This window comes from Scomber japonicus, chromosome 1 (assembly GCF_027409825.1).
Source record: "Scomber japonicus isolate fScoJap1 chromosome 1, fScoJap1.pri, whole genome shotgun sequence".
Classification (NCBI taxonomy): Eukaryota; Metazoa; Chordata; class Actinopteri; order Scombriformes; family Scombridae; genus Scomber; species Scomber japonicus.
In genome coordinates this window covers 39,139,701-39,166,156 of record NC_070578.1, presented here as the reverse complement: position 1 = coordinate 39,166,156, position 26,456 = coordinate 39,139,701, and the positions used below count along the sequence as shown (strand labels likewise).

The window sequence follows — 26,456 nt, the reverse complement described above, 5'->3', positions numbered from 1 at the left end:
ACTTTACAACTTTGCAAAGTTAATGCAGCTGTAAATATTCTATCTTCCATTGCGAATATTGAAAGCTAAACTGTAGGCACACAGTGCTCACAATGAAATGTAATCCCCTATGAATGTGCTCCTGCATGCATGTGACAGACGACCCTGTGTTGTTTTGCTAGAGCCCTTTGCATTGGTAGCCCCACTGTGTCAACACAACTGACTGAGAATGTTTTGTCACACAGTACTAATGTCCATCTGGACACCACCTGAGACAAATCTCCTACTCAGAGTGTGTGATGGTCATTATTGTGTCTTTCTGTGTATGGAAACTCCTACAGAGAGCACAGAGACACCAATGAACCAGACCTGAGGCCGGAGCCAGACCCTGATGAGCATCTAAACCCGAGTCCGAACGCAGGATAGACAGGTTCGGTGAATGTACAGTAGAAGGTGTGTAAGTGGATCAGTGTGTCAGAGCAGACTCCATAGAAGGACAGAATCCCAGCAGGCCAGTCCACATACACTGCTACTCTGTTTGAGAAAGAGGCAGAGGGGAGAGGGACTTTGGTTTCTCTGTCATCGTGACAAACAAAGTAACTACCACCGGAGCAGTTCAGACTCCAGGACTGATCATTCCTTCCAAACTTGCCGTTATCTTCATCTCCTTTCCTTCTTATTCCTTTGTAAGTCACTGCAATGCGAACATCTCCTCTCCACTCCACCTCCCAGTAACAGCGACCAGTCAAGTCATTTTCACACAGCACCTGAGGCCAAAAGTCAAATCTCTCTTCGTGATCAGGATATCGCTGCTCCTCTCTCATTATCACCTTTTTGTTGTTGTTGGTCAGTTTAAGGTTTCTGTTTGCTGTGTTTGGGTCCAGTGTGAGTTCACAGGCATCTGATGGAGAGAACAAGACAAGTTTACATATATCCACAAAAACAATTACTTAAAAATTTAAATTATTCTATCTAATATACCATTTCTTTTTCTATCTATGAATGAAAGAGGTGTAGGTAGTGGAAGGAAATATAATGTTGGATGAGTAGTCTTTTAGAGGGATCAATCATGCAAAGATGTCTCACATATCACTCATATATCATCCAAGTATTATCAAATTTACTTCATATCATATGTTACTTCAGATAATTTCTTTCAAACTGCAACAAAAATGATTTTAAACAGTTAAACATGTGTGGTTATATTTTCATGAATTACACTTAAACACACTCACACTTTCTTACACCACGTCTCAACCTCCACACTCCCCCATGGTCCACCCTAGAGTAACAAACAAAACCAGAATCACTTTCATACATATCATGATTTAAACAATAAATACTTCTGTGGTCTCAGAACTTCCCTACTCTGTTCACATTTGCCACTGTCACCCTCCACTCCCCCTGGGTCCATCAGAAGTTGAAAACTATATTTCCATCTCTTCTCCTCTTTCTTTCAAAGACACTCTAATTAGCAGTTTTAATCAACTCTCATCATATCTCTTCCATATCAATCAGGCAAGAAGACACATCTTTCTCCTGCATCCTGGACCTCTATCTGGACCTGTGAACATTCAGATCCTTGTTAACATGCAAAGGATTCATGTCTGAAACATGCAGCTCAACAACAGAGGCTCCTCAAGGTTCAGTGCTTTGAGACCTACTCTTCTCTCTGTACACAAGGACCCTTAGTGCTGTGCTATCATACGCAGCATGGCTTGTCCTGCTGCTAAGCTGGCAACACAGCTAGCTATTCCTCTCATTCTCTTCTGGACGGCAGTGGATGACACAACACCACCTAAAGCTCAACCTGGAAAATCAATCAACAACGAATTATAGTTCTCTTCAAAAACTGCATACAGTAGATTCTCTCTGTAAATTATTCTCTCTGGATTTCCTACTTCCTCACTAGGAAGACCGGGTGTGTCATAGTGTCAATTATTACCTGGATCACTGTGACTCCCTCCTTGCTGATACCCCCAAGTCACCAAACCTTAACAGCTAGTCAGGATTGCTGCTGCCCATCTGGTGTTTGTACTTATCACTTAAGTGCCTATAGATAAAAGTATCTGTTAGATGTAATGTAATACTTGAGAGTGGTCGCTTTCCAATGTGGAACCTGGTTCAGCTGCTGCAATCCTGAGTCTCCTGGATGATTGTAGCTCAGGTCCAGCTCCTTCAGGTGGGAGGGGTTGGAGTTCAGGGCTGAAGCCAGAGAAACACAGCCTTCCTTTGTGATCACACATCCTGACAACCTGCATACAAACACAAACCATCACTGTAAAACTAATTCAAGTGTTACACCTCCATATTAAATAAGAATCCCTATGTTCTTTTTTCATCTACAGTAACAATGTTTACATGCACAAAATATTCTGTTTTTTTCCCTTGTTCCAAAAAAGACAAAATTCCCACTAAGCCTTTACATGGCAACATCAGATTCATAAATAGTCAGAATAATAGTGGATTATTAGTGTGAATGCAAATATATTGGTTGACCAGCTTTTTTGCTTGCACTGGAGTTCAGTGTTTGCCTTAACTAACTTCTTACTTCTGGAGTCTGTGTTTTTGTTTGTTGCATGAGTAATATGGATAATTCTTGTTATTAATCTACTTTATTGCAGACATCTGCATCTAAAATTATATGACTGGAGTACTTAAGAAACTTGCTTGACTGATGTTCCACAGATGTTATTTGTAACATGTGATTCTATTTTTTGGAGCTTAGGGAAGTGTTGACCTGACAGTAGATAGAAAAGTACAAGCAAAATAAAGCATATTGGAAATTGTGATTAGAGCTAGAGTTAGGGTTAGAGTCCATTTCAGATCGGCAAGGTGTGCAGGTGTGAACTGTGAAGCATAGAAGTTAATTTCTGTTTCATGTATTCCTTGGCTAAGATAAATGTCACTTTAGATCATGCCTGGACACCACAAAATCCATTCAGTAAGTATAGGAGGATGTCACCAACATCCTCCAATGTGCCTAACATACACCTTTAGTAAAGTTTTATAAACACAAGCCTGTGTGTCCCTAACTACATGCGCCTTATTGGTGACAAACTCCTGCATCAGCTAATCCCTTTAGTGTGATACTGCTGCCGTATTTAATGCAGGAGGAAACTGATTGAAAATATTTAAAAGCCTCAATATCAAACTCTCTGGGTTCCCTTTTAGACACAGCAGAATTCCTACCTGAGAGTTGTCAGTTCACAATGTAGACTTTCCAATCCAGCAGATAGTAGCTTCACGCCTGAATCCTGCAGATCGTTGTTACTCAGGTCCAACTCTCTCAGACTAGAGAACTGGCAACTGAGAACTGAGGCCAAGACTTCACAACTTCTGTCTGACAAGTTACAGCCAATCAGCCTGAGGGGACATTTCAGTAAGTCAATTCACATATTGAACAAATAGGATAATTATTAGCTTGCATATTCAGCTTTTAAATATAACTTAATTCCTGAGAGCACCTGAGAGTTTTAAGAGGACAGTGTGTGCTCTTCAATCCAGCAGAGAGTTCTGTTACTGCAGAGTCCTGCAGACTGTTGTTACTCATGTCCAGCTCTTTCAGTTTGGAAGACTGAGAACTGAGAATTGAGGATAAAGCTTCACAGCCTCTGTCTGACAGGTTACAGCCACTCAACCTGAAAAAGAAGCAGCAATACAAAAGAAAAGGTTTGCAAATATTTATTTTCCCACAGAAAAGTTACATTTATTTTGGCTATGTATGTGTATACGTACAAAGCTTTATTAGAGGCTTTGACCACTGGTAGCAGCCTCAACAAAGCCTCCTCTGAAACAGAGTATTTCTTCAGGTCAAACTCTTTCAGATCTTTTTCTGATGACAATAAGATGTAGACCACAGCTGACCACTGATCGGGAGAGAGCTTTTTTGTGGTGAGACTTCCTGATCTCAGAGACTGTTGAATCTCACTCACAAGAGAACGATCTCTCAGCTCGCTCAGACAGTGGAACAGATTGATGTTCTTCTCTGGAGAGGAAGTCTCCCCAATGATCTTTTTGATGTACCTGCCTGTTTCGTCATTAATCTGTGAGCTACTTCCAGTCTGTGTCAACAGGCCTCGTAGAAGATTCTGATTGGTCTGCAGTGAAAGACCCAGGAGGAAGCGGAGGAACAAGTCCAGGTGTCCATTTGGACTCTGTAAGGCCTTGTCCATAGCACTTTGGTAGAAATGTGTCATGGCAGATTTCTCTTTTGTTGTTTTCGACTTCTGTGAGTTTGACTGTGGATCTTCTTCCAGCAGATTGACTCCAGAGTTGATGAATGTCAGATGGACATGAAGAGCAGCCAGAAATTCCTGAACACTCAGATGGACGAAGCAGAACACCTTGTCCTGGTACAAACCTCTCTCCTCTTTAAAGACCTGTGTGAACACTCCTGAGTACACTGAGGCTGCTCTGATATCGATGCCACACTCTATCAGGTCTGATTCATAGAAGATCAGGTTGCCTTTCTGCAACTGCCCAAAAGCCAGTTTTCCCAGAGACTCAATCATTTTCCTGCTATCTGGGGTCCAGTGTGGATCTGTCTCAGCTCCTCCATCATACTTGACATTCTTCAGCTTGGCTTGAACCACCAGGAAGTGGATGTACATCTCAGTCAGGGTCTTGGGCAGCCCTCCACTCTGACTGACTTTTGACACATCCTCCAGAACTGAAGCAGTGATCCAGCAGAAGACTGGGATGTGGCACATGATGTGGAGGCTTCGTGATGTCTTGATGTGGGAGATGATGGTGCTGGCCCGTGTCTTGTCTCTGAATCTCTTCCTGAAGTACTCCTCCTTCTGTGGGTCAGTGAACCCTCTAACCTCAGTCACCATGCCAACACACTCAGGAGGGATCTGATTGGCTGCTGCAGGTCGCGTGGTTATCCAGAGGCGAGCAGAGGGAAGCAGTTTCCCCCTGATGAGGTTTGTCAGCAGCACATCCACTGAGGTAGACTCTGTAACATCAGTCAGGATCTCATTGTTGTGGAAGTCCAGAGGAAGTCGACACTCATCCAGACCATCAAAGATGAACACAACCTGGAACTCTTCAAACCTGCAGATTCCTGCTTCTTTGGTTTCAGTAAAGAAGTGATGAACAAGTTCCACCAAGCTGTACTTTTTCTCTTTCAGCACATTCAGCTGTTTGAATGTGAATGGAAATATGAACAATATGTCCTGGTTGGCTTTCTCTTCAGCCCAGTCCAGCGTGAACTTCTGTGTTAAGACTGTTTTCCCAATGCCAGCCACTCCCTTTGTCATCACTGTTCTGATTGGTTCGTCTCTTCCAGGTGATGCTTTAAAGATGTCTTCACATCTGATTGTTATTTCTGGTTTCTCTGGTTTCGTGGAATATATTTCAATCTGTCTGACCTCATGTTCATCATTGACCTCTGCAGTCCCTCCCTCTGTGATGTAGAGCGGTGTGTAGATCTGATTCAGAACGGTTGTGTTTCCTGCTTTGGCGATCCCCTCAAACAGACACTGGAACTTCTTCTCCAGGTTAGACTTGAGTTTACGTTGACACATTGCACCTTGAGATCCTAACATAACAAACAAAAGACATCAGAGGCCTGTACTACGAAGCTGGTTTAACCTATCCAGGATCTCTCTCCGTTACCTGGGTTGACTTAACCAGATCTTCGCAGTCCAGGATAAGCGGTACTACGAAGCTGGTTATCAACTCGGTAAATCAACCCAGGGTTTTCCAATCTGGATCACTGCGCGTTCACATAAAGGGGAGGTGTTTGCAGCGTCTGACCAATCACAAACATGCAGAAACTCTGCAGAGCAGCCTACTTTACCATGGAGGAGCAGACAATTATTCTTCATAAATATGAAGAATTCAAACACATCATCCAGGCCAAAAGCAACACTGATGATGCAGCAGCAAAAACCAGGAAGGAATGATGGCAGAAAATTGCCGACTCTGTTAATGTGTAAATTCACGAGATCATACAATATTAATTTATCAGACAATATAAACGGACACTCTGATCACACAATGTCACTTTATTACGGCACAGACGTTTGGGGCAGATCGCTTCCTCAGTGCCCTTCCTTTCATAAGAGACATTAAGTTAGTTTAATATTCAACATTCAAAATACAAACCTATTATGTGCTTCAACCATTTGAGTGAATGATTTCAAACCAACTGTATAACATACAGACTAATATCCCTCATGTGCCTCAAGGATTATTTTACAAATATATATTTTCGTCAATTTTTTACAATTACAATAAATAAATACAGTTATTATGCTCCCTGACACTTTGATCTCAGGATGTCAAACCTACAGAATAATATCCCCCACGTGCCTCAATGATTATTTTTTAAATATATATTTTGGCCAATTAAAAAATTGCATCTATCCCTTAAAGCTCTTTCTCTCCTAAGCGCTCCTCTCGCGATCCGCGCACCAATGTTGACAGCCAGGATCTTTTAAGAATGGGCAGGTCATTTTCTAAGAGAGCTGATTGGTCAGGAGGTGGTGCTTTTATACTTGTTGATCTCTTATCCAGAACATAACCTGCTCCGGAGCAGGTTAGCCGTTCAGCATAAGTTACCATGGTGATTTACCCCGGTAAGAAGTGAACCAGCTTCGTAGTACGGAAAACCCAGAGTTAACCCTGAAGTTACCTCGATAAGAGAAAATCCAGCTTCGTAGTACAGGCCTCTGGAGTGGATCCAACAGAAACACAAAACAATGTAAAGACCAAAGTGACACTGTCCAGTTTACTCTGCTCCATTCTGCATCTCATCTTGTGCAGGTGTATGTAGCAAGAGTTTAAAAATGCATATATGTGCATAATGTTTTCAGAAAACCATCATAGGTTCCATTTATGGTCAACAATCTTTTAGTAATAGCCATTCAACAGAAGTAGTAATCGTCCCTCTAGCACTGTTCATTATTATTGGTGGAGTCATTCTGGCGTGGGGCTCAGACTGCCTCTTAACCCTCCTGTTGTCCTCAGGTCAAGGACGGAAGGAAGGAAGGAGAGAGAGAGGGAGGAAGGAAGGAAAGGAGTAAGGAAGGAAGGAAGGAAAGGAGTAAGGAGGGAGGGAGGAAGGAAAGGAGGGAGAAAGTAAGGAAGGAAGGAAGGAAGGAAGGAAGGAAGAAGGGGGGGGGAGGAAGGCAGGAAGGCAGGAAGGAAGGAAAGAAGGAAGGAGGGAGGGAGGAAGGAAAGGAGGGAGAAAGGAAGAAAGGAAGGAAAGGAGTAAGGAGGGAGGGAGGAAGGAAAGGAGTAAGGAAGGATGGAAGGATGGAAGGAAGGAAGGAAGGAAAGGAGAAAGCAGGGACGGAGGGAGGAAAGAAGGAAGGACGGAAGGAAGGAAGGAAGGAGGGAGGACGGAAGGAAGGAAGGAAGGAAGGAAAGAAGGAAAGGAGTAAGGAAGTATGGAAGGAAGTGAGGAAAGAAGTATGGAAGGAGGGGAAGAACGAAGGAAAAATTAAAGAAAGAGGAAGGAAGGGAGGAAAGAAGGAACAGTCAAAAGAGAGACGGGGTCAATTTGACCCGGGAGGATGACAGGAGGGTTAATACAGCATTATTGTATTTTCTGATTGTATTATCCTCTCTGTTTACTGTTCACTCTCTTTACACCATGTCATGACTGTATGAGGTTATTGCTAATGCAAACTGAAAAGTTTTACTACAGCTGCTGCTGCTTCATTAGAAGCATTCAACTATCCAAACATGGGGTTTATTGTTAACAGAAAATCGAATGTGTTTGTTAGTGAGATCATTCATAAATATGTTTTTACAAAACAAGACAACAGTAATTTTCTGCATTTTTGGACAGCCAGTTCCACTCCGTGCAAGTCCTCAGAAAGGTAAGAAATTTCACTGGATCCCAGGCCTCTCAAGTTTCATGAAAATTTTGGAGTGAGATTACATCGCTTAGGGTTGGTAATTTGGGACAGCTATGAACGCCTCGCTGTTCATTTCTGTATGTTATATATTCATTTCTGTGTGGTGGGATCTATCACTTCTCAGCGTGAGAAATGTCAGGTGTGGTGTCTGAGCGTGTGAACTGCTTGAAATGCGTGTGTCTCATGGTCAATGCGTGAGACACCTACACTGTGTTCAGCATGAAATCAGACAGTGGTTGACCTTGGCATGATTATTAAAACGATTTGAGTTTGTTTGGCTCCACTGTAAATAGATACAATAGCGTCTCTTTCTGTTATGACAGAGTATTAAGACCAGGCATGAAAAAACAGTAGAGCAGGAAGAGTTTGTTTTTCAAATTTTGCATTCCAAGAATAAAGTTGAAAATGTGGTATTTCAACTTTATTCTCGAAATGCAAAATAAAATAAAATAAAAACTTTTTTTATGCTTGACTCTAATACTTGTATTCTGTTACTCAACTAACTACAGGGAGTAAAATATTTTGCATAACAACTTTAAAACTCTTAGCAGTTCCTTACTGTTTTGAAGTGAATCGGCCAGCTCTTCCTTCTTCATGTTCCTCAGGAAGTACAGAATGATCTTCATTACTGCCTCTCTGCTTCTCTTTGTCTGCTCTTCCACCTCACCATCAACCACCTCCTCATCCTCCATCTGCCCCTCTAAGCATTCTGGGTAATCTGCTCTGAGTACCCTCTGGCACCTCTTCAGCTCCTTCTTCACAAAAGTTATAATGTTGTCCTCAAGCAGCTGGAACGGAACGATAAACTTAACATTAAAAACTGATAGAACACAACATGTTATTAATCTATCTATCTGAACGTCTTCTTAACAAAAAGACCAATATGGAAACAGTTAAAATCCAACTGTAACATACTCTTCTAACAGTGTGTCTTTAATGGACTGCAGCTGGCAGGCTACCAGCGTTACACCATACCTGTTAGTTACATGCTGTCAAGGCCAGACAGCATGTAACTAACAGGTATTTTGAAGAGCAACAACCAAACCAGCATCTAACAGGTCTGAAATGACATTTGCATATATCTTTACATTAATTCTAATGTGTTGCAGCTGGGCAGCTAGCTATCTAATCATCTAACTGACATTAGCAGTGTACCTTTCCCTGGTGAATGTTTGTTTGGTGGCTCGTGCTACAAGCTAAGGTGCAGCACAAGACGTGGGTTTGAGAAGGAAATTATGGAGGAAGTCCACAAAGTCAAAAACAATTGATGAGATATGTTAATCAGATTTGTTCCAATTTACTTAGTGGTTTTCATAGTTTTTAATCAAACTGCATTTGTGTATTGTGTATGGAACAAAGATACGGGACATCAACGACCTGAAGCAAAAGATCACTGATGCCATTGCCACCATTGATGAGGCTCTGCTACAGCCAACATGGCAAGAAATCAAGTACTGTCTTGATGTGCTTTGTGCAACTAATGGTGCCCATATAGAGGTGTATTAAATGAGGCAAAAAAACTTCAATATCTACTCCTTATTTTATGATAATTCCCACATATTTGTCTATTAATTTGCTTTTGTAATACATTTGTTATATTGTAAAGATACTTTATGGACGCCCTGTATATGAAGGAGACTTTAGCAGGAAAGCCAATGTGGGTTGTTTTTCAGAGTCTGTGGCTCTTGTGTCGTGTAGCATGATGCAATCAGGCTCAGTGTGACCGCCTGCTCTGCCTATGATAGAATAACATATTTTTGCTTTATGCAAAGACTTGATTTGCTGTATGAAGACTGAAACCTAAACATATCCACAAACTTATGCAGATGCAGAAAGAATTTAAAATATAAATTATGTATATGTTGCTGTAAGGCCATTTCATTTAAGTTGGGCTTGAAGGCCATAAGCATTTAATTTGTGGTTGATGTAGTTAATAGTAAACGATGTGCCTAGAAATGTACACACCACAAAAATTGAGTCTTGGTCTGTTTGATGCTGCTGGGCAGACTGACCACAGGGAACCTCGGAGCTCTTCTGCTGAACTCTGGAGAAGACATTAGTTTTAAAGGACATTTAATGACTCAAACAGGCACGCAGCTTATTGAAGATGTTCTGTCATGGTGTCAAAATGAACTCCTGTAAATGCAGCTCTGATTACTGGATGTCAAATTCTTACCCATGATCAGCAGATTGTTCAGCTTCAAAGTCAATAGAGCGATTGTTAGACCAGTCACTCGCCATGGACATATGAGAGGACGGTCTTTGCTGCTGCTTCTGCTGCTCTGGGCTTCAACACAACACAAACAGAGTTGACAGACATAATGATGTTGGGTGGATTTGTGTCATGGGCAATTAAAAATCGATACTTTAAATTAACAGATTATGAAGTGCACATATGGTTGGAGCTATGGTGGCAGATTAGGCTGGATATTAGTTTAAGGGTTTGTAATATTAATGTTTCGATCCCCAGCTCCTACTGTCTACATGTTAATGTCTGTGAGCAAGAAATTGAACCCCAAATGTGTGCCAATTTGAATCAAAGCATCTTTCAAATTAATGTATTTTAATATTACCTCTTGTCAGAAGAGTCTAGCTTTCCACCAGCAGGGTGTCCAGACTGGTGACTCTTCATGGACACACAGCTGGGTACGGGAGTGGATGGACTTTGATGCTGCCTCTGCTGCTCTGGGCTTCAACACAACACAGAGTTTTGAGTGTGAATAATGGTGTTGGGAGGATTTGTGTTATGGACAGTTAAAGATCCTCATCTCACCTTTGAGCTTTTGTTTTGTTTTCATGTTTCTCACGCAGATTGGTTTTGGAGGAAGTGTTTTTCTCCTTTTTCTTCATACACGGATTCATAGCGCTGCCAACACCTTCACACAAACACAACAACATGCTGTCAGAGCTGCACTCACTCATTTCAACAACAATACTGAGAACTTGGAAAATACTCACCTGCTTATTCCACATCCAGTCAGAGTGACTTTCTGTCTTTGTGTGCAGAGGAAGGTGAAGGTCATCACTCAGTGCAGCAGTGTGGCTTGTTGATGTGTTTTTAATAGTTTTGGACAACGATGGAGGTCTACATCACAGAGGAATAAGATATATATGAGGTTTTGGATATACACACAATAAGTTGATCAGCTTAAGGTAAGTTAATTTGATGTTGACGCTGAGTCATATGACCTGCAATGTGAAGACTGGTTTTGAAAAAGTTTAGTTGAGTGGAGTTATTTTGAACATCTTCAAATAAAATACGCAATATAAGCAATAGCGTACATGGTCCCTTAACAAATACTTTTAAAAAAGAAGCAAAAACAGCAAACTTTGGATAAACAACTAAAATAATAACCATTCGAAAAGGTTGTAGGATGAAGTAAAGAACATTTCTAGTCTTACTCCTTTTATATACTCTATCAATTATAGTCAAAGCCTAAACCGTTCAAACTAATACAAGTGAATAAAACAACTAGTAGAGAAAAACAAGTAAAAAGATACCAAATTTATATCACATATCATACCATATCATATCATATTCTAGTGCACCTTGTAGTGAATTATGATGTTTATTACTAAGCCCTCGTTAATCAGGGTACTACCAGGGGTTAATTTGAGCCAGATCTTGCCGGAACAAGATCCGGCACCTCTCAATTTTGGCCTCCCTGTGTTCCGGTACTTATTTGGGCAGATCCGGTAGGCCTACCTCTCATTAAAAAAAAAAAAAAACACATATAAAAATGTTTAAAATAAAATAATAATGCATATATTAATTTACAGAACAAAACCCAAGAATTTCATGTTGTTTATTAAGATTTAACGTAATTTTAAAGAGTTGGAGATCGGTTGACGCACTGAAAAGCTGGGCCAACAAACCACAACCCTGACACACATCTGAGGAGCAGAGAGGAAAAACAGTCACGATTTCTACGCAAACATGTCAAAAAGACAGTTAAAACATTCAGAAGAACGTGTCGCTACCTCCTCCCGTCCCGTAGGCGGAACAGCGTGCATTAAGAGGTTAAATTTACTTTTTTTTTTTCAAAAAGAAGGAAGAGTTGCATGACACTTCAAAACGAGTCAGAAAAGCCTCCACAAGCGGCGACGAGGGCAGCTGCAGCGGTCATGTTGATGGTCAAAACCGGCTGCAGCAGGAGGCTAGCGCCGCAACAGCTAGCCGGGTTCACCAACAGCTAGCCGGGTTCAACAACGGCTAGCCAAGCCGGGGCAAGAGGCTGGCACCATGGCAACAGCTAGCCGGGTTCACCAACATCTAGCCGGGTTCAACAACATCTAGCCGGGTTCACCAACGGCTAGCCAAGCCGGGGCAAGAGGCTGGCACCATGGCAACAGCTAACCGGGTTCACCGACAGCTAGCCGGGTTCACCGACAGCTAGCCAAGCTGGGGCAGGAGGCTGGCACTGTGGCAACAGCTGGTCAGGTTCACCGCCCGGGACAAAAGCCGGAGCAACAGGCGGGTACCCTGGCATCAGCTAGCCCGGAGCAAGAGGCGGGAACCGCGACATCAGCTGGCTTACAGCAGGAGAGGAGTGTGGGACGTCCAGCGACATGCTCGTGATGTGGGGTGTTTTGGACAACTAAATATGGTGAGTCTACTGTCTGTTAATAGGCCGCCGTGCCAATCTTTGAATAATAATAATGGAAGATATGTGTGATTTAGTAAAAGCTTTGTTTTACACATTAGACCTGTTGACTGTATACTGTAAGTCCCACCTGTGGTGATGTGGGCATTGGCCTGTGCTGTGCGGAGTATAGTCTAAAATAATTGTAAATTATCATCATAACATTTGTACCATGGATATTATTTGAAATTGAGGCTTGTAAGTCCCACAGCGTGGCAAGTGGGCATTTTCATGTTGTTTTCAGCACGTTTTCTCTATATGTTCCGGGACCTGAGCCCGTCTCGTCATCCCTGAGCTGTCATATGTACTTTGCGTTCCGGCACCTTATGATTTACAAATTAAGCACTGGGTACTACCCCTAAAAAGAGGAACCTCCCCAAACTTTCGGAAGAATTGTATTATTAAAATAAGAATTATTAATAAATCGGTCTCAAATTCAGAAGCCGTGATTCGACGGTTTAATTGATCTCTGTATCACTTCAAAGAACAAACACACAACAACTGAGTCCATTTTAAGGAGTTTATTGACTAACAAGAGACTACTAATAAAAGTAATTATGCATTTGCAATAAAGTAAACAGATTGTTACTCAATATAGCGGTGAATTATGAATTTAATGAAGGATCTACAATTTATCTAGAAGCTAAGGAACTGATAGGTTTACTGAGTTTTACTTTTAAAGAAATGTAATACCTCAATCTCAGCTGTCCGTCAATGCTGAGTCGGGTCGGACCTCTCAGATAGAGGCACAAGTTCACAGTGGCTGGATGCTGAGAAGGATTGGCCCTTGTTGCCCTGGTCCGCTCCTCTGGTACCGTTCTGGTAGTTTTCTCAAGATGGAGGAAAACTGACTTTGCCTGGTGGTTTAATCTGATGGTCTGATGACAAGTGCAAGATTTCAAAAGAAGAAAACAATCTGCGTGCGAACAGTGTGGAAATGAAAGCTGGCAACTTCAAACAGGAAATCAACCAGTAAGATACACACACACACACACACACACACACACACACACACAGTCACATGCACGCACACACACACACACACACACACATACACACACACATATGCACACAAAGCAACATAGAAAGAGGGAAGTAAAATCTCTTTTTGGATCTTGATTATTATTCATTCCCAGGGCTTAAGACTGTTTCTCTTTATGTCAACTCAGTGTGTACCTAGATGGAGAAAACTAAACTAAATTGAATAGCAATTGGCTCCAATCTAGCTGTTATGTCACAAATCAAGCTCATATGTCCAAATTAAACAGCAGTTAGCACATATTGAGACTAAGTATCATGAAGTGCCACTGCAGCCGGCCACTAGCTGCTCCAACTGACTCCCATTTAAAAAGCCTCAACTTCTCTCTAGAAACACTGAGTCAATCATTGTTTTCATCAAGTCATTCTGGTCTCAACCTCTAAATTAAGTTTGGAAACATTGCTCTGTGTATAAGATTTGAAGACTTATAGCTCTTGTGGCTCGCCTGCTCTGGACTGAGTCAGACTATTGTCACAATATTTTACTAATGCCGCTTTTCCACAACACAGTTCCAGCACTACTCGGCTCTTTTTAGTGGAGGGGACTTTAAATATGTTTATTTCAAAAGGTGAAACAGTAACCCTAACCCTAAATAAAAACTACCAAATCACTCGTTGAACTCACTAAAACTAAACTGAAATTTAAAAAAAGCAAACTGAAAAACTAAAGAAAAATAAAAACTAAAGAAAATTTCAAAACTATAATAACCTTGATCCCAACTATGGGGAAAAACCAAAAACCAAACCTGGTGGCATTGCATCTCTCACAAAACATATTTACTGGTGGAAATTAGAAGTACGTAAGCATCATTTATACATACATACAAGCAGTCAGCATTTAAACACCATAAGGAGTTTCCCTAAATGAACTCAGCTTGTTTTCACTGTTAGATCCACTTACCGTCACTCAGTGGTGTGTTAAGTAACAAAGCGGTGAGGATGCATGTGCGGATTGAAGATTACATCACCCCCTCATAATTCAGGTCGCCAAGTGTAATCCAATCTAAACACTTATTCCACTTGTTCCAAATATACTGCTCTCACTGGTGCTGTTGTCCTCTGTTGACCCTGCTGTGTCTATGTGGCAGCGTATCCACACCACTAACCCAATAACTTATACGGATCCTACAAAATAAAAGAGAAAGTTACAGCTCTGGTGGTGGTGAAAAACTGTTTGTGGTTGGGGAAAATCCCAAACTGAGATAGAGAGGTGGTCATGTCACTTTTCTCAGGAAAAAGAAAGTATTTGGGATTTTTTTTTCTCCAGATTTCCAGGGGAGTGACAACTTTTTAATAAACAAGTTTTATATATGCTCTTAAATATATGTTGTTTAGGTTTCTGTGCTTCCTTATTGTATTATTTTACATTCTTCTATGATGTGTATCTATCTATCTACATGTATGGAAGTTAAAAATGTGATATTAAATAGACACAGTTTAGAGTTAAGCCACTTCAGTTCCCTTCAGTTGCACTTTTCTGGTTTATGGACCAAATATAATGTCACCCATCTCTCTTATTGGATACTTTTATCTGAGATAATAATTGTCATGAAGTTAAATGATTATTTACCCATCTCATCTTGGTAAACACCCTGTTAGCTGATACCTGTCTGGATGTACTTAATTGCTTACTTTTTGTATATTTTAATACTTTTATACTATTTTTCTTTCTATTTTTCTGTAATTGTTTTTTTATTAGTAGTGTGTGTGTGTGTGTGGGGGGGGGGGGTTACTTGTATGTTTTAATGTTTCCATGTGTTTACTATTATTGGGTTTTATTTTTATTTATCAAATTCCAATTCTTACTGGTAAATGTTTGTTTTATGTAAAGCACATTGAGTTGCCATTGGGTATGAAATGCTCTATATAAATAAATAAAACTGCCTTGCCTATTTATTTATTTTAACTGCCCTATTTAAATACTGTGTGTGTAATGTGTTTTCTGACCCGGATGAAAACCACAAACTGAAACGTGTTGGTCTATTAATAAAGTTATTCTGAGTTTTGACTTTTTGGGGAAAACCCAAAGCAGTGATTGGTGGTTGGTTGTTTTCATATCCAGTTTAAGGACAACAGTGTGTCTGTGGTGCTTTCAGGTCCTTTCCAGAACTCTCTCTGATCTAATAGCTTGTAATCTACTTTAATGATCTACAGTAATCTAATCTGATCTAATCTAATCAAAGCTCATCTAATCCGTGCTACGGTTAAATATATTCAGAAGATACAGCTGGCTACAGTTTCTTAGATTTTAATTTCTCCAAATTGCATCCTTTTCAAAAACCAATCATTTTAGTGAGCTGTTAGGTTTTCTTTAACCCTTGTGTCGTCCTCCCGGGTCAAATTGACCCCGTCTTATTCTTCTTTCCTCCCTCCCTTCCTTCCGTCTGTACTTCTTCCATCCCCCTTTCTTCTCTCCTTCCTCCCTCCTTTCCTTCCTTCCTTCCTTTCCTCCCTTCCTTCCTTCCTTCCTCCCTCCTTTCCTTCCTTCCTTCCTTTCCTCCCTTCTTTCCTTTCCTCCCTTCTTCCTTCCTCCCTCCTTTCCTTCTTTCTTCCTTCTTTCATTTACTCTGTCCTTCCTTCCTTCCTCCCTCCTTTCCTTCCTTCTTTCCTCTCCTTTGCTCCCTTCTTCCTTCCTTCCTTCCTCCCTCCCTTCCTTCCTTCCTTGACTCGAGGACAACAGGAGGGTTAAATCTCACTGTTCAGATTTATTATTGTGTTGTTTTATTGTTTCTGTTGTCTTGGTTACCACACACACTTCTCCATCTAACGTTTGCACAGTTTCACTTCTGTTAATTCCCTTTTTTTTATAATCAAAGGCTACTTACACTGATTTGACACAGTATTGCATCATTTTTGAGGCTGTAGTTTTTATTCACATATGATTTTGTAATATTTTGTATCACAGCTGAAACAAAGTGCTGTACATAAATAGATAAAAACAACGGGAACATAAAACAATTAACAGGAAATAAATAAACAGTGACATAGAACTTCATTCATTGCAGCGTACAGCTCAACCAAACTTGATAAGAAACTATCACGATTGGCATAAAAGTAGAAGAGCATGAAAGGAGTGAAGCCTGTCGTCTATTAAAGGATCACAGACATTTAAAAAATAAAAATTAGAGTCTTGCCACAAGAGCAGTGCATTTACTGTAGGGGTTGTGCAGGTTAATTGCATTGATTGCATGTGGAATAAAGGATCATTTCTATCTATTTGTCAGACAGACACAGACAGACACAGACAGACAGACAGACAGACGTCACTCGAAACGAGTATGACTGTCTTCTGCATGGGGTCGTCTACTTGTGGGTCTTCAGGTAGGCATAGAGGCCGATCCGTGACCCACATATTTTGGTGCAGTGTTGACATGGGAAAGTGGTAGTGGGTTGTCGTCGTGCCGGAGCCTTTTCCTGTCTTTCCTTGCGGAGATGTCGTTTTGTTTCTGCGACACGGTGGAGTTCCCCCTCATAGTGTGCAGCACCTTCTTGCACCGCTTCCTTCCATCGGTGCCTGTTCAGAGCCATGTGCTCCCAGTCAGGAGATGAGATACAGAATTTTTTAAGGTTTGTCTTGATGTTGTCCTTGAAGCGTTTCTTTTGCCCGCCTGGAGCTCGCGGACCTCTCTCCAGTTCAGAATAAAGAATTTGTTTTGGGAGACGGGTGTCGGCCATGCGGATGAGATGGCCGGTCCATCGGAGTTGGTGTTTCATCATTGTGGTGGTGATGCTGGACATTTTGGCCTCTGCCAGAACGCTGATGTTTGTGCATCTGTCCTCCCATTTGATCCTCAGTATCTTCCTCTAGGTTCTCTGGTGGTGCTGTTCCAGAGCTCTCAGGTGCCTGCTGTAGGTGGTCCATGATTCTACCCCATACAGCAAGGTGGGGAGAACCACGGCCTTGTAGACCAGGAGCTTGGTGTCAACCCTGAGATTTCGGTCTTCAAATACCGTTTTCCTGAGTCTGGCATATGCTCCGGGCTGGGCGGGCCGGTTCTGTCCCACGGGCCGCATGTTTGACACCCCTGCTCTAAAATGACACTAAAATAAACAGATGCTTCTCTAAAACCGATTAAACGAAAGTTGAATGTGAAAATGTATTGAATGTTTTTATTGACGACCTGCAGTAGTTTTCAGTAGTGTGTATATACAGTATGTAGGTGTGCTGAATGTAAATAAATGATGACTCATGATGACCCAAAATGCTTTATGTAAAACTCCTCCAGACTCAACAACAACAAGGAGGGTTAATATCATCTCACACATGTACATGCTGTTCTCAGGTTCATAAGATAATCCCTGAAAAAACGCCACCTCACCTGCATTAAGGGCTTTATGTATGAGCGCAGCAGGTATATAAAGGACGAGACTGAGGTGGGAAGACACAGGACAGAGAGACTGCAAGAAGAAAGAGAAACTTCTCTTTGTTTTGCATCTCTTTCTTCGCTCAGACCTTCCAGGAAGCTTCTCTTCGCCGAGCAAACAGGCACCGAACGAACCTGCAGGTGAGACACAACAATGAGCTTTAATGAGCTTTATAAAGGGACATTTCAAAGGGTCATACACCTTTTGAGAAATAGCCAGTAAAAATGTTATATGTTGGACTTTGTGTTAGATATGTTGCGGCAAAATTAAACTTTTTCTACAAGTCATTGACAGTAAACAGACTTAAACACACTGTTAATATTACAGACAACTATTAGTCATCTTTTTGGTTTTTTAGCACATTTTCATTGAACACTGAACTTGCTGCATTCTGCCGTTGCTTTGGTGTTTATATCTCTGCACATGTAACGGCACATTTTCACTTGTGTTTAACATTTCTAAACCAAAATCCTAGAAGTATCAAATTGAGTGTATTTTTATATTGACATGTTAATGTTTATTAATGATATGACATATTTTGGTCGTCGCTGGATATGTCTGCCTTATTTATTGCTGTTGATGTAAATTAACTACAACACATATATGTAACTAATCATTAATACTTATTTAAAGTTTGATAACACATTGGTTTATATTTAACATATGCAGCTGTAATTGAAACAAAGACTGTTACATAACTTCATTGTCAGCTTACACCGAAATTCATTTTGCACCCTTAGGCACTTTTGTTTATGAGATTTAAGAGATTAAGAGATTAGATTGGAGAGACACGTGGATCTCAAATTGTATAACAGATATTTATGTATGACACGTGGAGGACACAGGAATAACTATCTGAAGCAGAACATTTCTTTATTTTTTTTTCTTCTTGTAATAATATGAATATTTGTTGTTTTTATAGAAATGAACACAGCAGCATCAACAGCAGCAGTCGAGGCAGGAAAGCCCGCTCCTCCCAAAAACAAGCAGAAGGAGGCCAGGCAGTTCAAGAGCAGGGCTCCCAAAGCTGGACAGAAGTCGTGAGTATGGAGTGAATAGAAAATAATGATAATAATAATAAAAACTTTTATTTATATAGCACCTTTTTGAAGTGCTTTGACAGACAAGGCAAGGAAAAAGCATTATAATAAAAAAACAAGACACACAACACAGAGAGCAGTAACAAGACTGACATTGACAAGATGAAGGTAGAGGAGTAAGGAGATAATATAAACATATATAAAAAATAAATAGGACAAAGTAAAAATAAGATTAAATAAAAGACAGTAGCAACAAACCAAACAAACAGCATTACAAGTGTAAGATAATGAATTTGACCCATCTTAACACGACACTCTGTCCTTTTCTTAGATTTGATGATATTCCAGGGATGGAAGCGCTTGGAGGTAACTATCAATCAACACAAAAAATAAATGATTGACTAATATGAATGAACTGATTTTAAAGTAGTAGATAAAGGCAAGTTGTATTAATCTGTGGTTCTTCTTTCTCCTGTAGATCCAGCGGTCGTCTGCCCATGGGAGTCTTTCGGTGACATTGAGCTGAGCGATCTGGCCCAGTTTGGCATCGTATAGATCACATGCCATAGAAACGGTTTATTTCGGGTGGCTGCAATCCAGCGGCTTTTTTTCCCTCTCGTCCTTGGGTTTGACTGATGGACTGAGAGGGGTTTTGTTTTCTCCCCTCAATAAGAGGAGGAAGAAGCTCTTGGACAGCAGCCCCCCAAGAATTACTTTTTTCCAGCCCTGGGCCGCTACGCTTCACCACTTGGAAGTTTTAGCATCTCGCTGAGCACAGTAATTCCTCTGATTACATATGAATGAGGTCTCAGTTGTGGCTTTGTTATCCTGTTTAACCCAGCACTTGTGTAAAAGTGTCACCCACTGTACCGCTGCTTGGGTTGAACTATTGTGACCATCATGTATCAACTGACAATCCTCACTTATTATACATAAAAGTGGGTAGATGATCTAAAATCTAAAATCGCTCACACAATGTAAATGTATTTTATGCATACCTATCTATCTATCTAATCATAAAGTACAGTATAATAAATGATATTTGATCACATTATTTTGTCCGTCTCTCCTTTCTGAGCATCAGAGTCCTTATAACTGTCCTGATGAGCCTCTTAATAGAATACTTGAGTTTCTCTTAACCCTCTGAATCCCAAGCAGTTTCTGGTCATTTTTTGCTTTTTTTTTCAGTTTTTGGATTAGATAAATGGTTTGTAAATGCCAGTCATTTAAAAATAAGTGGTATTTAGGATTTGGGATTCAGAGGGTTAATATAAAAAATGAGCTCCGAGTTGCAACAATCTTCTTAGTGCAACACTTTGGTTTTGGCCTGCATTGAAACCAACAGTACCACCATCTTCCACCAAAAAAAGGGAAATGAGAGGATTGGATTTTAAAGAAACATTCATGGCTTTTACCTAATCTTATATTCTTGTGTAATGTGCTGTTTGTCTTTTTCAGTTTCTTTGTGTTCAAAATAAGGACCAGGATACCTCCATTTAACTTCTCACCATTTTATAAATGCATAATGTCCTTTTAGGAAAGAAAGCAGCAACCCAGGAGCTAAAACATGAACATGAAACTGCCAAATACTGTTCCTTAAATGGCCTTATAATGGCCTACCATGCAGACAATCTTGGTTAGGTTACGTAACCATGGCATAACCTCAGATTCACACAGTGTAGGAATAGTTGTAGCTAGCTGAGTTTGTTTTCAGTTCATGAAAGTTAATTGTGACATTTTGGTCACCTAAAAAAGTCTTGTTGAACATTTGGTTGTACTAAAGGAACCTCTAAGTGTTTTCCAGTAACTACATTTTGTATAGATTAGCATGAACCATGAACCACGAACCATGAACAACAAACTCAAGGCTTCAAAATGGGAGTCAGTCCATAAACCAATGGGGAACATTAGAGGGGCTCCCATTATTTTTTACAGTCTGTGTTTGAAACATGATGTAATGCAAGGGTGGTTAAACTGATTTTAAAACGGCTAAACCTAAAATCGTTGCATTTCCCTTTAATTTACATAGAAGGAACTGGTAATTTTGTCATGAAATGAGGAAGTAACACACTGTTTTCATTTGAACATGACTTCAGTTTTAGAGGATTCAGTGTGTCGGCTCTTACAGTTGGTTGACTCGTGTTATAACTTGTATTTCATAATTGCTAGAATATTTTTTATAAAGAAGTTAACAAAGCCAAAATGGAAGTTTCCCCATAGCACAAAAATTAAGTAAATTTGTGTTTGGTAGATTATTTCTTTGTTGTAACAATGCTTCATGGCAATAAATATTATACCGATGGAAAGCCTGTTTATTTCCCTTTTAAATGGAGCCATGAAAAATGTGTCAAATCTTGTGGGCGAGCTGTTCGAACCAGAGTGACCAACACAACCACGTTGACTGTTATTTATTGCATTTTCTCCTCCTTACTTGGTTTTTCACATGTATAATGGGTCAGAGTTGTATAAAAGCACTTTTTTTGTGAAGAATGAAGAATGGGAGTTTGAGAAAGAAGTTCAGATTGGTCGTATAATGTAGCAGACAGTTCTTTTATTCCACCATGTGAATCCCGAGATTTGTTCCGATGAGTACTTTGTCCAAAGCGAAATGAGGCCTTAAAATAAAGAGATTACTGTAAGCTACACCACAACCCCCAAAGCACAACACAACAAGAAGACAAACAGGAAAAAAGTGTGTTTTACTTTTACTCAGTTGTTTCAGGCTGCTGCTTCTGGTGCTCTTTCTCTGATGGATTGTATTTGGGGTATGTTCTAGTTTTCTTTATCCTTGTTTCTGCCACCAAGGCAGACACATGCAGTGGGGCAGACTGAATAGGCAGTGTTCAAATTCCTACTCTGTAGTATTTGACCAAAGACACAAAGTTTAACACAAATGATCGCCTAAGTGTCTAATTTGGCAGTTTTTTGGAGAAATGGAAGGAAGATTTAGTCCGAGTTCAGTTTGTTAGCCATGATTCTGCTTTGTCTCTACTTTCAGTTTAGCTCTGCTGCTGCTTACCCAAAGGTGAGGCCCACTGCACATGTACCTACTGTCCATTCACAAACTGAAAGGTAAGGGGATTCATAAACACTTGCAGCTCTCTCTACATATGCTGACGATGTGATCCTTTACCACCAGGTGCCATTTAAACCCATAAATACAGACTAGAACATTGGTTGGTTTATTATTATAGCTACATTACCCATTGTATTATTTACAATGCTAATTATATTAATAAAGATCTCTCTTCATTCCCACCATGTAAATGCCACTGGGTGTTATATGCATGTAATCCAGCCATTCATAAAGCTTGTCCTGGGTGTGGGAGTATTTCCAGACAGCATTATGGATAAGCCTGCTCAGGTGCAGACGTATTTAATGTCACAGTTTTCACATTGTGGCAACATGTGACGGGTTCATACATTATGTAAGTATGTTTACTGGTATGCAACTTATTCATTTATTCATTTTTCAGTAGCTATTTAAATTGAACTTATTTTTGTCCTTGTTTTGCTTGATAGTCAGCTCTTGATTTTTTTTTTTTTACCATTGAACTACATTTTTTATGATGCACTGTGAGATGATGTTGTTAGATTCCTATAGATGAAGGGATTCTCCTCAGATATTAGGAAAACACTAGAAAACATATTATAGAATAAACAATAATACAATAGTGGAAAATCTACACAACCTCGACATCTCCAATTTCAGGAAAACCTCTACTTTATTGCATCATATCGTATTGTATATCGGGCAAAATTGAGAACGCATTTCAACATAGTCATCATCATAAAATCAGTGTTATAAAATCAATTACAGGCTTTATTTTGGTTCACTCTCAACACTCTCATAGTGTCGAGAAAAAGCCAGTGTACACTACCTGCTAACAGACCCAGTTATCTGTAGACTAGCTGGTGAACATAGTGGAGAATTTAGATATTTCCCTCAGGAGTTGGTGGAGAGTAAAAACAGAGCAAAAAGAGAGAGAATACTGGACTTTACATTCAGCAGGTGGACAGAAACACGACTCCTAATGAATAATAATGTTGATCAGTAACTGCTGGATGTGGAAATAACTGTTCAAAACAAGTTCAAAATATAAAGGTTAAAGGTGAAACTACTTATTTAGAGATATTGCCCTCTTCTTTGCTACTGCACGATCAAATTATGTTGTTATCTCTTACTGGCTCCAGTCTGATGGCTTGGATTCACTACTGCTGCCTCTGATAGTGTCCTTTGACCTCTCTGTAAAAAGCTAAATATAAATACTGTACTTCCTGTCCCTAAATCTGTAATATATCAGCAAACTTGATCTGCTGTGCTTAATATTGCATTTAAGCATTTTGCAACATTTAGACTGGTCTCCCAGGACAAAATTCAATGTCATGAACCTTTTTTGAGCATTTGTTCTGTTATATCCTTACCCATTCATTCAAAACTTGACATTTCTACCTTTTCCCTCTCATATCAAGCCTCTAAGACACTTTTATTTAGAGGACTACCCAGATGTCTCCTACAGAGTGACTCACAGTGTCTCCTGCCTCAGTATGAACACCACACTGGTGTCATTTCACTGGTGCGTCAAAGCAAAGCATCAGATCATGAACCTGAGTCACATCCAGGTCTGACAGTGCAGTACTAGCCGCTGAGCCATACACTATAAGCTGTTCCTGTCTGGATTAGCATTACATATGTTTCAATGACGCATTATTAGCTCTTCAGTCTAGCCCAGTGAGATCCACCTCATGGATGTTTCCTGCTGGTCCCAAACAAATCCACTTATAGATTTGGTATCATGTAATAAGCCATTTTGGGATATGTGATGGGGTTTTTTTTTTAATCATATGATCTCCTAACTTCAGGTGGAGCTCTTTTGGTTCTTTGTTGTTGTCTGTATATAATCAGCTGTCCCGTCTCTGATGCTCTTCACAGGATCCTACAGTTCACACAGTGTGCATGTTCCTTGTTGTGCAACGATCTAATGAGTATGTGTGTGTGTGTGTGTGAGAGATTATGACCTTTAATCCCTTATTTTCACTCAGCGCTATCCTTGTAGGAACTCTAAACTAAACTGCAGCAAATTATTGATCATGTGTATCATTTATTTTGCTATTTGATGTCACTTATAAGTACGTAAAACCTTTTTTTCCTTGGAGATTTCAGGGTTTAGATTTTGACAGGAAACACTGCAAGAACAGAAACAGAACAGTAGATGTTTGAATTTTAAGATCTTAACCCTCCTGTTGTCCTCGAGTCAAGGAATGAAAGGAGAGAGGAAGAAGGAAGGAAAGGAGGGATGGAGGGAGGAAGGAGGGAAGGAAGGAAAGAAGGACAGAGGGAAGGGAGAAAGGAAAGAAGGACAGAAGGAAGAAATGAAGGACAGAAGGAAGGAATGAAGGAAAGAAGGACAGAAGGAAGGGAGAAAGGAAGGAATGAAGGAAAGAATGAAGGGATGAAGGAAGGAATGAAGGAAAGAAGGAAGGGAGGAAGGAAAGGAAAGAAGGACAGAAGGAAGGGAAGAAGGAAGGAAGGACGGAAGGAAGGAAGGAAGGAAAGAACAGTCAAAACAGACGGGGTCTATTTGACCCGGGAGGACAAAACAAGGGTTAAACTAAAATATTCACGTCATTATCCTGAACTGATGAAGCTTACTTATAAGTCTGCACCCAAAATACCCATCAGCCCCTGTCGAACGCCACGTTGTCAACAAGCAAATACATGAGGAAGGGGAGGGGTAAGGGCGGGGGGGGGGGGGGGGGGGCTGAGAGAGAGAGGGGCTGAGCCAAGGCTATAAAAGCAGAGTGAGGAAACAGAGATGAGACAGAATAGAGAACCTGCAAGAAGAAAGAAGATTTCCTTCCTCTTTGTCTTGCAGCTGCTTCTTTGCTTCGTCTTCTCTGCAAGTTCAGAGACTTTTCTTTGACGTCCAGCAAATCAAGTAAGTCGTGAGAGGATCATTTTCCAACAAAGCAGAAAGATTATCTGCACGTATGGATATGACATGTCTCTCTTTTATACTTCTAATGGTTTGTATAGTAACATGGTATTAAGTTTAACCCTCCTGTTGTCCTCGAGTCAAGGTAGGAAGGATGCAAGGAAGAAGGAAAGAAAGAAGGGAGGAAGGGAGGACTAAGGATGGGAAGGAGGGAAAGAAGGAAGGAAGGAAGGACAGGATAGGAGGAAGGAAGGAAGGAAGAAAGGAAAGTAAAGAGGGAGGAAAGAAAAAAAGGAAGAGAGGAAGGTAGGAGGGAGGAAGGAAGGAAGGAAGGAAGGAAAGAAAGAGAAAGAAAGAAAGAAAGAACAGACAGGGTCAATTTGACCCAGGAGGATGACACAAGGGTTAAGTTTAAACTTCTAATGCATGATAGCAGCTAAATAATGGTTTATAATTTATAACAGATGTGTTGAAAGTCTTATTAGAACTTTAAATTTAGTTTTTCTATTTTTTCTTAATAACTAACTCAGTCTACATATGTCTTATAAATGATTACACATCAGACACTGAAATACATTGTTCACTGTCCGATCTCCTTATATTAATATTGATTATCAAACTATAACAAACCATGAGACCAAATGATTCTATTCTATATCTGCTGCTTGTTTTTCATCTCTCCAACTCAGTACAAACTTTAATCAGTGTCAGAAATATCAAATCTGAAGTTTAAGTTAAAGATGAGCTCAGACAAAGATTAAATCACTTAATTGATTAAACTGTTGTGATGTTGTACAGTACATTATGTGTTTTATTCTGTCTTCATTTCTCTTGTAAAACTCATTTTAATCTCAGTGAGACTTTCTGATTAAAGTAAGTTTTCATTTTAGAGAGTAAAATAATCAAATCTTTTCTCCTGATAACGTTTTTCCTTTTTTCATGCAATTAAAATTGTTCTTTTTTCATATTTATGGAGATTACCATTTCAAGATCTGACTGATATTTGTTATTAATCCTATTGATGGTGTTCCCTGTACCCTTTGCGTGAAGTTAAAGACAAGATAAAGGAAAGGATTATTAATGACGAAGGAACAAAAACAAAGAATAAATTACAAAGAACAATTGAGCCCAATGCATGTGAAAGAAAATACAAGAGAAAACAAAATAATAGAAAAAGTTTATAAAAATTTTGAGTAAAAAATAGATTAAAAAATACTAAAAGGACAAGAAACAGACAAATAACATGGATAAGAACATTTTAAAAAATATATATAATGATAATAATAATTAAATAACATAAAATAAAGCAGAATACAATTTTAAAACAGCAAAACAAATTTAAATATAAACCATTCTTAATCAATAGCCAGACTCAACAGGCAGGTTTTGAGTTTACATGTTAGAATATTATTTAGTTATGGTTCTGATCCGCTTCAGGTTTATGTTCAGATGCTAAATGTGTTGAATATTATCTTTAAAGAATAGATAATAATCCTCTCTGTAATCCAGTCTTGCCCCAGATCATGAAATAGATCAATGAGATCCAGTTTGGTTGCAGAAGTTAATCCTGACTCACTAATG

At 39.9% G+C, this 26,456-nt stretch overlaps 2 protein-coding genes across 2 annotated transcripts; one reads left to right on the top strand and one right to left on the bottom strand.

Annotated features, from left to right (window-relative positions):
* Positions 1–314: 314 nt before the first annotated feature.
* On the bottom strand, positions 315–8,485 carry LOC128384785 (protein NLRC3-like). The gene is made up of 7 exons (XM_053343937.1): positions 8,413–8,485; positions 3,718–5,524; positions 3,172–3,345; positions 2,070–2,234; positions 1,215–1,261; positions 385–880; positions 315–348 (listed from the first exon to the last, which is right to left on the bottom strand). Exons 1-7 carry the CDS (start codon positions 8,477–8,479, stop codon positions 315–317), a joined length of 2,790 nt encoding a protein of 929 aa, XP_053199912.1. The 5' UTR covers positions 8,480–8,485.
* A 10,338-nt stretch (positions 8,486–18,823) lies between these two features.
* Positions 18,824–19,494, top strand: LOC128355287 (retinal cone rhodopsin-sensitive cGMP 3',5'-cyclic phosphodiesterase subunit gamma-like). Its single transcript, XM_053315535.1, has 3 exons — positions 18,824–18,939; positions 19,271–19,305; positions 19,418–19,494. Exons 1-3 carry the CDS (start codon positions 18,824–18,826, stop codon positions 19,492–19,494), a joined length of 228 nt encoding a protein of 75 aa, XP_053171510.1.
* Positions 19,495–26,456: the final 6,962 nt, after the last annotated feature.